The sequence below is a fragment of the Macaca fascicularis genome, chromosome 15 (genome assembly GCF_037993035.2).
Source record: "Macaca fascicularis isolate 582-1 chromosome 15, T2T-MFA8v1.1".
Classification (NCBI taxonomy): domain Eukaryota; kingdom Metazoa; phylum Chordata; class Mammalia; order Primates; family Cercopithecidae; genus Macaca; species Macaca fascicularis.
Window position 1 is genome coordinate 38,741,915 of NC_088389.1, and position 13,658 is coordinate 38,755,572.

The 13,658-nt window shown below is 41.1% G+C and overlaps 1 protein-coding gene across 2 annotated transcripts in view; it reads left to right on the top strand.

Moving 5' to 3' along the window:
• The window catches only part of BRINP1 (BMP/retinoic acid inducible neural specific 1), a 198,816-nt gene that overhangs the window by 114,456 nt on the left and 70,702 nt on the right, over positions 1-13,658 (top strand). Inside the window, exon 3 of one of the 2 annotated variants that reach the window (XM_065530148.2) lies at positions 9,305-9,518. In XM_065530148.2, coding sequence (XP_065386220.1) covers positions 9,401-9,518 — 118 coding nt within the window. In that variant the 5' untranslated portion in view covers positions 9,305-9,400. The remainder of the gene's footprint in view (positions 1-9,304; positions 9,519-13,658) is intronic. The other variant, XM_005580937.4, reaches the window with a different exon arrangement.

Sequence of the window (13,658 nt, forward strand, 5' to 3'; positions counted from 1 at the left end):
GCTGACACCCTCTTGTTAAGATGCATCATTTCTGCTTCACATATGCCCTTGGGTTCACCTTTCTCTGAGCTGGCTGAGGATCGTATGGGGAGTGAGTGGGAACAGCAGGCAAGAGAAATGCCCTCTTTCCTCTCTCAGCTCAATGATTTCATCTCACTCTTCTCCTCTGTGATTCCCCTTGTTGATCTCTGGGGATAATTTGCTGCTAACAATAACAGAAGCTGTCCCAGAGTTCTCCTCTATCACCCCGATACTCAGAAGCTCCTCTTTATCCATTTCCAAATGATTAGTTAATGCGACCAATGGGATAAGCCACCCAGGAATAAATAATTGCAAACATCCCATCACTGTAATCAATCATGCTTTCAATAAACATTTATTTGGGGTACAATGTCATTACAGTATTCCAAAATGTATTTTTGGATTAAGCCAGACGATCAGAAAGCTATATATTTAGACTATAATATGTTTGCCCCTCATGGAGTTGCTTTATTGTTGCTTTATTGTATGAATAGTGTATGAATAGTGCTTTATTATATGTATTAGGCTACCTTGAGCCCATCAAACTCACAGGAATATTGTTGAGAATATCTCCCACCAGCATCAACTATATTGATCTCTTTATGAGAAACCATGGGAAATGTTCGTGTCTTATTGTAGCATCCAGCGAATCTACTTCTCAAATAACTTTGAACAACTGCTCTGCTGTCTTTCCGACTGCATGGCTTTTGGCTATAATTCCCCTTTTTCCTCCAGTTGCAAGGAAGCTCAGACACTTGCAGTACACTTGAATCAAGTGTTCAGGACTTTACAGAATTAACTTTCCAAGCTTCATTTTCTATTTTAACCCAAACTTAATTTTCTATTTTCCCTTTTATTTTTCCTATTGTATGTATATTTTAAAGCCTATAAGATGTGTATGTTTTTTAATGTAACCTTCAACTACATCTGAGATCAGATTCATGTAAATGAACAAGTCATAAAACATGCATGAGAAGAGTAAAAGAACCCTTCGCTTATTCAGAGGTCATTAGGAGCTCAATTATCTAAAAACAATGGAGGAAACACATTGATCCCGTGCTCCCTATAGACCCAAAACTGCTGGAGGCATTCCCTTTACAACTCTAAGATGCAGAAATTGTCACTCCTCCACCCCATTTTACAGATGAGGAAACTAAAATAGAACCTTTTAAGCAATAGAAACATCATAAGTGTGTCCTATACAAATAATTGTAAAAAAAAATGCTAATACCAACAGCAGGTAACAATTGTTCATACCCTGTTCAAACCCTGCAATGTATAAAGAAGTCGTCTATTATTTCATTAACTCTCCCAGCACAATTTGAGGAGATGCATGCTTTTAGTCTCTACATATATGAAAAAATAGACTTGGATGGAATTTATAAACTATTGCTTTATTTCTTAAATTCAGCCTTGCTGCTTTCAGTTTACTTCATAAGAATCAGATCCCACCTTTCCCTAAAGTTTTATCTACTGGTAATTTTAAAAGAATATGATTGTGTCCCCTCCCTTCTCACCCTACCATCTATCCACTATCACCCAACTTTCCAATGTAGCTGCCCGTGTAATCAGAACAACGATGATACTGATAATAACTTTAATATCTTATTGATGTTTTCATGGTTTAATATAATCCTAAGCCTATCCTTGTAAGGTAGCTACCATTTACATTTTACAAAGTATAAACCAATAGGTGGTAGAATCATAACTCACATTTTTACCCCTAGAGCCTAGGTTGGAGGATACAGGGTTAAAGATGATCCGATTCAATCAGTTTATTTCACAGGTGGAGACACGGATATCCAGGAATGAATACACTGTCCCCAGAGCGCAGAGCCAGTTCTCCTTCCTGTCTTGTTTTGTTTTGTTTTGTTTTGTTTTTGAGCTGGAGTCTCGCTCTGTTGCCCAGGCTGGAATGCAGTGGCTCGATCCCAGCTCACTGCAGCCTCCGCCTCCCAGGGTCAAGTGATTCTCCTGCCTCAGCCTCCCGAGTAGCTGGGACTACAGGCACATGCTGCTGCCACACCCGGCTAATTTTTTGTATGTGTAGTAGAGACGGGGTTTCACCGTGTTTCCCAGGCTGATCTTGAACTCCTGAGCTCAGGCCATCTGCCCGCCTTGACCTCCCAAAGTGCTGGGATTACAAGCATGAGCCACTGCAGCCAGCCTCTCCTTTCTGTCTCATAATCATGTCTCCTTCTTCTGTGCAATGTGTCATTGAGCCTACACACATGTATTTTTTTTTTTTTTGCATGTATGTAGGAAAGTAGAGGACTAATAAAGAGGATGAAGGAGGATTCCTATACAGGCAATGCTTTACTCTAAAAAGAAAGATTTAGACTTACAATTTTCTCTCCAGCCTCATCTTAAATCCAGCACCCCTGGCTGCAGTCTTCATCCATCCCCAGGCCCTGTCATTATCTGCCCTCCCACCTCCGGCTCCCCCAGTGGGATGGGCCTTGCTGCAGACACCCCATGACTTCCATCCAGGATCTTTTTTAAATCTCAATCTAATTGGTTTGCTCACCCTGCTGGGATGTTTAATTGGGCATAAGCATATTCCACAGATCCTATGCCATTGTGAGTTCTGCCTTCTCCTCCAAGGGTAATTTGCTTGTTCTGTGCACTCAGAAGGAAAGATATATTTTATGTTGTTCTCAGTTCCCTGAGAACTGACATGAAATTGTTCCTGGGCCAGCAGAGCAGTCAGACAACATGGCAAGCAAGGCTTGCTTTCTTTTATGTATTTTCTTTTACTTTATTTTTTTTAAGATGGCATGTTGCAATGGAAAGGGTATTACACTTGAAGTCATGAGCCTTGGGCTCTGATTTAATCCTTCCCAGTCATTTGCTGTGTGATCTTGATCAAATAACTTAATCTTTTTGACATACAATTTTTCCATCAGTGGATGGTATTAGTTGGATTTGATGACTTCTATAAATGGAGTAAGAGTGAAGCTTTTAGGACATATTACCCATGGGCCAAATATATCTGAGCACTTGCTTTTGTAAATAAAGTTTTATTGGAGCACGTCGACGCTTAGTTGTATCGTCTATGACTGTTTCACTCTACAAGGATACAGTTGAGTGGTTGCAGCAGATACCTTGTGGCTGAAAAATCTAAAATATTTACTACCTGGACCTTTATAGAAAGTGTTTGTTTACCCTTCCTTTAGAACATAAATCAGATTAGGTAGACTCAAAACCTTCTTTTAACTTTTCATGTTACTTCGAATTTTTAAAAATTTTTACTAAGACTGACAAAGCTTTTTGAGGTCTGTGTTCCTCTTCTTCATCTTTTGGTATTATTTTTCTTCTCATATCACCCCTATACTCATTTAGGCTGCTGCCCTTTGATGTTCCCCAAATGTGGCAAACACATTTCCACCCCAGGACCTTTGCATTTGCTGTTATTTTTTTCCTGGAACATTATTTCACCAGGTGGCCCTATAGTTCCTCCCTCATTTCCTTCCGATGTCTCCTCAAATGTCGTGAAATCATGAAGGCCTTTTCTGGTTACCTATATGAAATGACAGCCTCACCCTCTTCTGGACATCCCAGCCTCCTTCCCCTGATTTATTTGTTTTTATAATGCGTATCTCCCGTGACACATTACAAATTTGTTTCTTCCTTATCTGTCCACTGTCACCAGCATGTATGCCCCTTGAGAGCAAGACTTTCATTAATTTTGTTTACTGTGGTATCTTTAGAGCTGGAAAAATAGGTGCTCAGATTTCAAATATGTAATCAACCTTTTCATCTCTAATGTTGTTTAAATCTAGCTCTGAATAGATCTGGGTGCTATTGAGCCCTTTTACTTAAGTGTATTTTGGAAAAGAGTGTAAAAATCACAGAATCCTGTGATTATTACAGTCTTTGCTCCAACGTCCCTGTAACGGTTACAGAGCCATGTAAACCCGTCCTCAAAATGCTTTTAGCCTGGGTTCTTGGCCAATGAGAACAGAGTTTATAGACTGAAATCTACTAACATAGTTTGACACAGTCATTCATCCTGTGGTCCCTGACAACCTCTCTGCCTTTAGCTCTTATCATTTATATATTACACGTACACATAGACACACACATTCCTTTCTTTCTAACTGTCCTATCCCCTCTCATTCACTTCCGTTTTTGCACATGGAGCTCCTTGTTCTTTTTTTCTTTACCATTTTTAAGTGTTCAGTTCCATGGTAATAAATCCTTTTATATTGTTTTGTTTTTCCCTTTGTTCCTCCCCAACTATCCTTCCCAGCCTCTGGTAACCATCGTTTCACTCTCTATCTTCATGAGGTCCATTTTTCATCTCCCACAAATGAGTGGGATATGTGATATTTGTCTTTCTGTGCTTGGACTATTTCACTTAACATAATGGTCTCCAATTCCATCCATGCTGCTGCAAATGACAGGATTTCGTTCCCTTTTATGGCTGAATAATATTCCATTGAATATGTATACCACATTTTCTTTATCCATTCATCCATTGATGGGCACCTAGTTTGATTCCACATTTTGCCTATTGTAAATAGTGCTGTGATAAAACATGGGCATGCAGCTATCTCTTTAATACATATTTCCATTCTTTTAGGTATTTGCCCAGTAGTGGAATTGCTGAATCATATGGTAGTCCTATTTTTAGTGTTCTGAGGAACCTCCATATTGTACATTATAGTTTAATACCTTCCCTGAACAATCATTTGTCCTCCTTCCCGCAGTGGACCAACTCCTCCGGATGAGAAACTGTCCGTGGTGCTGAGCAGCTAGTTAGTGCTTTAGGGTAACATCCCCAGTTACTGAGCGCTCCCCAAGTGCCTGACTCTGTGCTTAGCAGGTCACATACATTTCCTCACTTAGGCCTTACGTCCACCTTGTGAGGGATAAACTGGGTACCTGGCATAGGCATCTTTCTGAGTTTCTTTTCAAGGACGCAACACAGATGGCAGGCCCTGGTCTATCACTGGTGAACGTCACAGACTGTGATGGCTGTTTCAAAAAAAGGAATTGAGTCATGCCTTGTAATTTGGTCGTGGGGGTGGCATCATTCTTCTGTATTGGTACTGGTTCTACTATGCTTTTATAGCCTATCTCTCAATATTTACATTAAAAGAGTGATTTAAGAGTCAGGATGCCAGTTTTCTACACTCAGTTCTACCACTCATTAGCTACATGACCTTTAACAGTTACTTAACCTCTCTGTGTGTAGATAAATATTAATTTTAAGGAATATGGGTATGTTCATATGAAAACAGCAACCCAAGACAGTAAGTTATGAATAAAAGTGATATATGCACACACATATATGTATAACTACATATATTTTTCTATATACTGATATATGAGTATGTTTATATGCATATATATATAACCTCATAATTATAGGTATATATAATTTTATAAATTTCTTGGATTAGCTGATAATATCTCTTTTCTTCAGAGATATTTGGCATTTCTCATTGCTGTGTATTGATCAATTGCTGGTTAGCAAATTACCTCACAATTCAGTGTCTTAAAACAATATCATCTCACAGTTTCTGTGAATCAGAAATCTGGACGCCCTGTCTCTGGGTTTGTTACCAGGCGGCAATCATCTCAAGGCTAGCTTGGGAAGGGTCTGTTTCCTAGCTTAAGCCCATGGTTACTGCGAGGATTCAGTTCCTTGCGAGGCCTCATTTCCTCGGAAGCTGTTGGCCGAAGGATTCCCTCGGCTCCTTGCCATGTAGATGTCTCCATAGAGCATCTCACAGCATGGCAGCGAGTGAGAGCGAGGGAGGAAGAAAGACGGATACAGAGATGGAGACAGCAGGAGAGCCAATGCAAGAAAGAGACAGGGAACAGAGAGCCGGGGGTGAGGCAGAAGAAGAGACAGAGACAGAGAAAGACATGGAGGGACTTAGAGAACCAGAGATACACAGAGAGAGAATACACACAAAATAGACATCGAAGAATTTTGTAACTGAATCATGAAAGTGACACTCCATCACTTTCATATTCTGTTAATTAGAAACAAGTCCCTGGGCCCGAGGTCATTGGGACTCAAGCTGCAAGCTGCCTGTCACACCTGTATCATTTGTCTCAGCTGGCTGTCAAGATCTTTCCCCCATCCCCACATCTGTCAACTACTTGTTCCATCTTGTTACCTCCCACACCCTCTTTTTCATGCTCCCCTTATTTTATTCTGTCCTTCTCATAATGTTTTCTATATCCCTGTTCACCATTCTTGACTTTTCCTTCCCATGGTTAGTTTTTTGTGGTTGTTTTTATATTTATTTATTTCTCTTTTACTTTTAGAGACAAGGCCTCACTATGTTGCCCAGGCTGGTTTCAAACTCCTGTGTTCAAGTGATCCTTCTGCCTTGGCCACCTGAGTGGCTGGGACTACAGGCATACACCACCATTCTGGCTGTTTTTGTTTTTAACCACACTTCATTGATCTAAATTCCATGCAAACTTAAAAACTGTAGTTCAAACATGACCTCCTCTCTGAAGCTTTCCCTAAAGGCCCAGACACGAAAACTTCAGGTTCCTCCTCCTGTGTCCTGTAGTCCTTGATTTATAATAAACTGAAAAGTCTTCTAGACTGTGAGCTTTTTTTTTTTCGGAGTGCAGTTGATTGCACTGGGCTCACTGCAAACTCCGCCTCCCGGGTTCACACCTTTCTCCTGCCTCAGCCTACCAACTAGCTGGGACAGGCGGCGCCTGCCACAACGCCCGGCTAATTTTTTTGTATTTTTAGTAGAGACGGGGTTTCACCATGTTAGCCAGGATGTTCTCGATCTCCTGACCTCGTGATCCGCCTGCCTCGGCCTCCCAAAATGCTAGGATTACAGGTGTGAGCCACTGCACCTGGCCTACTGTGAGCTTCTTAAGGACTGGGACTGTGACATGTGTGTTCCCCTTCTGTGGACATCATATGTTGCCCTTAGTAGGTATCTTGAAGCGTTCACTGAGTGCAGTTGATTGACTTAAGTACCTGCAACAACATGCAAGGTACTCAGTGGACTTCAAATTTAAACTATGTCTTGAATTATGGACAGAGATTTCTTATGCAGACACAGACCATGAGCTCTGAGTCTTGGAAAGATATGCTAATGTGAAAGCTTTTTTCAGACTCAGTTTTCTGTGAATCAGGGGTCAGGCACCACCGCTAAATTACCAGGGCACATTCTGGCCAGATACCCCCACTGTTCTGCTTCTTCTTTGCCCTGTGTCCCTTTCCTCATTCGTCTCTCCCATCCTGTGGCAGGAGAGAGAGACCTTTTCCTTAAACTCTGGTTCCCATCATTTATCTCAGCTGACCTTACAGCCCTCTTGTCTAGTCTGTTTTCCTCAAGGGACCGAGAGCATGTAACTCAGGCAGGTCGGAGAGCTGGTCATTCTGGGGGAGCTGCATCTTTGGTAGGAACTGTGATCATTACTGATCGAAAGCAACCTTCACTTAGTCCCTCTAAGTTTTCACTTGTACTCAGTTTGTATGCTCCGAGTTCACTGTATGTGAACTTTTAATGATTTACATTTACATGTCTGGGAACTTGTGGGAAAATAAAGTTATAAAACAATATTTCACTTTAAATTAGCACCTTGCAGTTTCCAAAGGTATTTTGCACTCTATGTTTCATGTAATTCCTGCATCAACAGTAGCAAATAGATAATATTAATTGAATTTTGTAGCTGAAGTAATATAGGTCTAGAGGGGGGACAAGATCACAACACATAATTTGCAAGAGGCAGAGTGAGACTTGGACTTCCAAATTTGGTGTTGTTTGATCTTGAGATCCTCTGTTATTAGTGAAGGCAAACATGGAAATTCTCCCACATGGTCTTTGGAACATAGCTTAATTGCTTTAAAATACTAGGTGCTCGATGAATACATGTTAACATTTTGGATTAAAGTGAGCTCTGGGCTCAATATTTGATTTCTGGATTATCCTAGAACAGACCTCAGGTTGCTTTGTGCCTTAGGTCCTATATACTCTCATATATCCTCCTTCTCTCCCTCCCTCCCTCCCTCCCTTCTTCCCTCCTTCCTTCCTTCCTTCCTTCCTTCCTTCCTTCCTTCCTTCCTTCCTTCCTTCCTTCCTTCTTCCCTCCCTCCCTCCCTCCTTGCCTCCCTTCTTTCTTTTTCTTTTTCTCTCTTTCTTTCTTTCTCTTTCTTTCTTTCTTTCTTTCTTTCTTTCTTTCTTTCTTTCTTTCTTTCTTTCTCTTTCTTTCTTTCCTTCTTTCTTTCTTTCTTTTTCTTTCTTTCTTTCTTTCTTCCTTTCTCCTTCCTTCCTTCCTTCTTTCCTTCCTTCTTTCCTTCCTTCTTCCCTCCTTCCCTCCCTCCTTCCTTCCCTCCCTTCTTTCTTTTCTTTTTCTCTCTCTTTCTTTCTTTCTCTTTCTTTCTATCCTTCTTTGCTTCTTTCTTCCTTCCTTCCTTCCTTCCTTCCTTCCTTCCTTCCTTTCTTTCTTTCTTTCTTTCTTTCTTTCTTTTTTTCTTTCTTTCTTTCTCTCTCCTTCCTTCCTTCCTTCCTTCCTTCCTTCCTTCCTTCCCTCCCTCCCTCCCTCCCTCCCTCCCTCCCTCCCTCCCTCCCTCCCTTCCTTCCTTCCTTCCTTCCTTCCTTCCTTCCTTCCTTCCTTCCTTCCTTCCTTCCTTCCTTCCTTCCTTCCTTTCTTCCTTCCCTCTTTCCATTTGTTTATTTCTCCATCCGGCATTATCATGAATCCTGCCATGTAACAGGCACTGAGCTATATACAGGGCTGTGTTAGGGAGTGCCTAAGAAGATTCTATTCTTGTGGTGTCATATACAGTCTAGCGAGAAAGATGGAAAAACAACTAGAAGATGATGGAGGACTCGGTCCTGTGAAAGGTATCGGAAATGGATAATAATCCCCTGGCACAGGGCTAGTGTGATCATTATATAAGAACTTAGACATGATATTCTTGGGGACTATAAAATGCCATGAAAATTTTCATCAGTACATTACCATCCATATTATCATCAGATTATTATTTTTATTACTTTTTCTTTTTCCTCAGTCCCTCTACCCATCCCCTAATAAAAGTAACTCCTGGTATTTGTCTCCTTGGTGCTCTGTAAACAACTTGAGGGCAAGGATGTTGTCTATCTAGTTCAATATTCCTGTGACGAGAATAGTACTCAATAAATATTTGTTAGTTGGAGATGATTAGAAGCTGCCAATCAAAGCATCACTTGACACATATTAAAATTATAGGCACTTTCCCATCCAGATGCCTGGATGGATGGTTGGGTGGAATTTGGCTTGAGGGCAGTGGTGGTAAGTTGAGGAGTGTTGCTCATTTCTCCTGCCCAGGGAGTTTGCCCGTTGGAAGGTGAGGAACACAGCCATCGAGAGGAGAGATCTGGTCCGCCATCCAGTGCCCCTCATGCCGGAGTTTCAAAGGAGCATCCGCCTGCTCGGCAGGAGACCCACCACTCAGCAGTTCATCGATACCATCATCAAAAAGTACGGCACCCACCTGCTCATCTCAGCCACATTGGGAGGTAGGTCAGCAGCCACTGGGCCAGAGCCTTCTCAGGACTTTGGGTCTGGGATGGAAGGGAGAATGGGATGTCTTAACAGCAAAGTCTTCTTAGCCTCTCTGCCATTCTGCGTCACACAAAAGCATTTATAGCCAGGTAAGCCAAATTGTCTTGGCTGTTGTGATCATATCCAAGGATATGATTCGGTTCTATGGGACAGTCTAATTTGAGAGTTTACTAAATTTTCTGAAAATATTGCTTAACCTTGGAATTGGCTCCATTTGTTAAAAATGCCTAATCTGATCATTTTCTCAGTTCTTTTGGTCTAATCTGGGAAAATAATTAAATTTCAGATATTGTTTAGGGAATATGCTTTGTTTATTTAAGTCTACTTTAGAGACTGATAACTTGAGGTTATCATTTAACAAACAGGCTATCATTTGTATCTCCTGTGGGCTTAGAGTAGGTTAATGGGAAAGCAGATTAATTTTTCCACCCTGCTCAGCCTTACCCATCCCTCCCCATCAGGGCCAGTCAGTTTTTGAATGATCAAGGGTAGGAGGGCTGGATAAAGGACAGGAAATAAATGCAAAGAGAATGAATGGAAAATAGTACAGACTAGTGCCTTTAGATGCTTGTGGATCTTGCCTGAATGCATCATTTAATATTATGAGCAATCCCTTAGGACCAGTTTTGCCACAGTGACTGGGTTCACTGAACTTTGAGGAAGCCCCTTTAGGGATAGAGCACTGTGCCACATACTCACAAAGCCGCCGACTGCATTTAGTTATGTCCCATGCCCACTAGGAGAGATTGGCATATTGATACAGGCAGGGTGGACTGAGATATAATTATAACAGAGGATCTTCTCCTTCCGAGACGTGTTGAGTACTACCAACTGGAGTGGTCAGTACAGACTTCTTGGAGGAAGTGACAGTTTTGGTCACCAGGAGCTGGTTAAGTAAAGGGAGGTGGCAGAGCTTTCTAGGCTCAGCATACAATGTAGGAAGACCCAATTCATAATGTGGGGAATGTGGTGGAGAGATTGGTTAGGCAAATTTATTCATCCCTACAATAATATTACCCACTACTTAATAGTTATTTGCCATATAGCAGACATTGTACATTGTCTTTAGCCCTCAAAACTGCACATGATGTCATATTACCTCCATTTTATAAATAAGGAAGCTGGGACCCAGAAGAAGTACAGCTAGTAAGTGATAAAGCTAAGTTTTTAACTGAGTGTTTTCCATTCATAAAGCGTGCATTCTGTTTTTGATCCAATGTCAGTCATCTCTTTAACCAACTCACTTCCCCACCAACCCAATACCCGCTCCAACAACCAACCAACAAACGTGTTAGTTGTCTGTTGCCAGTTAGATATTAAGTAGGACTTTGAATATTAAATCATTAGTGTAAATTCTATTCTGTTGTAAAGTGAAAATGAATTCATTTCTACATTAAGTGTAGCATTAACCTGAGCTCGGACATCCCCTGCCTCCATTTCACTTGGGGGAGAAAAAGGCATTGAGACCAATTCAACTCTTCCATTAAAAGCTGTGCTCTTGTCTGAGTTCCTGGAAACCCCAAGTAACCAAGACCTTTCTTCCTCAATGAAATATATTTTTAATTTCTCTAAGGCAAGGTGGTGAATTATTCACAGAGCCTTGTTCCTCTCCTATTTTTACAACACAACATTTTAAAATATGCAAAGCTTTGGATTGAGATCTGGTGTTGTACAGCAGGCCCTAAATGTTCTCTAGCCCTCAGTGTGGAGGAGTAGAGAGAGGGAAGGCAAAGAGATTTACTGTTGATTGAACAGTATGTGCCAGAAATGATGCGAAGGTTTTCTTACATCATCACTTCATTCATTCACTTACGGAAAGCATGTTTTTTAGGAGCCTCCTCTGCAGTATGAGAGAAGGGAGGTGGAGGTGGGAAGTTGTAGGGAATGAAAGAGCAGGCTCTAAAGTTTGATAGCCTGGCTTCTAGTCCTGCCTCCTGCTGTTCACTAGCTTAGTGTCACTGTATTAGTCAGGGTTCTCTAGAGGGACAGAACTAATAGGATAGATGTATATATAAATGGGATTTTATTCAGGAATATTGATTTACATGATCACAAGGTCCCACAATAGGTCATCTGCAAGCTGAGGAGCAAGGAAGCAAGTCTGAGTCCCAAAGCTGAAGAACTTGGAGTCCGATGTTCAGGAAGAGGAGACATCTAGCATGGGAAAAAGATGTAGGCTGGGAGGCTAAGCTAGTCTAGTCTTTTCACATCCTGCCTGCTTTCATTCTAGCTACGGTGGCAGCTGATAGATTGTGCCCACACAGATTATGGGCGGGTGTGCCTTTCCCAGTCCACTGACTCAAATGTTAATCTCCTTTGGCAACACCCTCACAGACACACCCAGGAACAATACTTTGCATCCTTCAATCCAATGAAGTTGACACTCAGTATTAACCATCACAGTCACCTTGGCTAATAACTCAATCCTCTAAGCCTCAGTTTCCTCTTTTGTAAATAGTCACAATAATAGTCCTTCATGCATATTGCAAAAATTAAATAAAATCATCTATTGAAAGTGCTTAGCACACTGTCTGACACTTAACAAATTGTTGCTATGTTACTATTCTTGTTCTTACTATTATTGTTATTACTTAACGGGGCTAAGAAACTTGGGAATCCAGATTAAGACCCAATTCTGCTACTCACTAGATGAGTGGGAGACACTGAGAAATTCACTTGTCTGTCTGAATATAAATTCCTTTATCTATAAACAAGGAGGTGCAAAGAATTTTATTCACTATAATTTTTTTCTAAGACCACTGTGTTCATTGAGAAGAAATGCTTTCATAAGCTCTTTGACGTGTCAGGTAAGCTCACAAGGGGGTAATCAAATACTAAAAGATGCTTCTTAACCTTTCACCTATGAGACAAATAAATATGTTTGTTTGGCTCTTTAGGAAGAGGAAAGAGGAAGGGAAGACTATGGGAATGGAGAAGCAGAGGTGATGGGAGGGCCAACAAATAAGAGATTTCCATGGGATCTTCAGATTTTTGATGAAATCTATTAAACTAATAAAATATATCATGTGAATACTCTTCTGAAGGGTGGTGAAGGGAAAAACTGTGTATCTGGAAGGTCACACAAGAAAACGGGAGTAGAAATTTTCCTTAGTCCCCCTGATGACCATATCTTGGGGCCGAAGGAATCACCTTAGAGACTGGGTGCCTGTGTGACATGTGTGATTAAGCTTGCATGCATGACTATGCATGCATGGAAGTACATCTGTGTAAACAGATGTGCACAAATGCCTACCTGTATAGACAGATGTTCACAAAGCCTATTCCTGCTTAGATATGAGTTAATGTATACATGAGCATGTATTCATGCATATTGCACACATGTGTACACATCACTCACATATATATGGTTGCAACGTATATATATATGTGTGTGTGTATGTGAGCATGCACATGCATATGAGTGTGTGTATTGCACGAATGTCTTTTTATACATGAGGGCTCATCATTTTTGTTTATTTGTGTATTCATTATTTCCCTCCCTGCATTTTGGGAGAGGTCCCTTTGACTAAGAGGAAGGCTGAGAATAAAATCCCAGGGGCTCAGAAGGAAAGGAAGAGTTATGTCCCAGAGGTCGAAAGTCCAGACACCTCATCTCCTCTCTAGGAGCAAAATCAGCTCCCACTCTTCCTCATTCCCTTTGAGAGTCCCATTTTCTTCACTTCTAAGACAAGGTGCTGCAGAGTGAGGCAAAGTCTCCTGGAGAACAGAAAGACTCAGAAAAGGCCTATGTGAAGGAAGAGGCAATTTGCAGGAATGCCCAAGGGGGAAAGCAATTCTAAACAGAACATTCTCTTAATAAACAAGAAATTAAGCCTTAGTAATGCAACAAGAAGCCCATTAACCCCTCTTGATCTAAAGGTTTGCTTCTGCCAGTTCTCAGTCCAGAGGGAACCGGGCTTGTTTCACCTTCTCCTTCACAGGCCCCTAAGAGAGCCTGAGCTGACATGTGGAACATTTATTTCCTCTGCCTCATGGCTCAAACTCTTAGCATATTCACTTGTTTAACTTCTACCTTTCCACTCATCTGTCTGTTCATCTATACACCCATCCATTAATCCATCTATCATCTATCT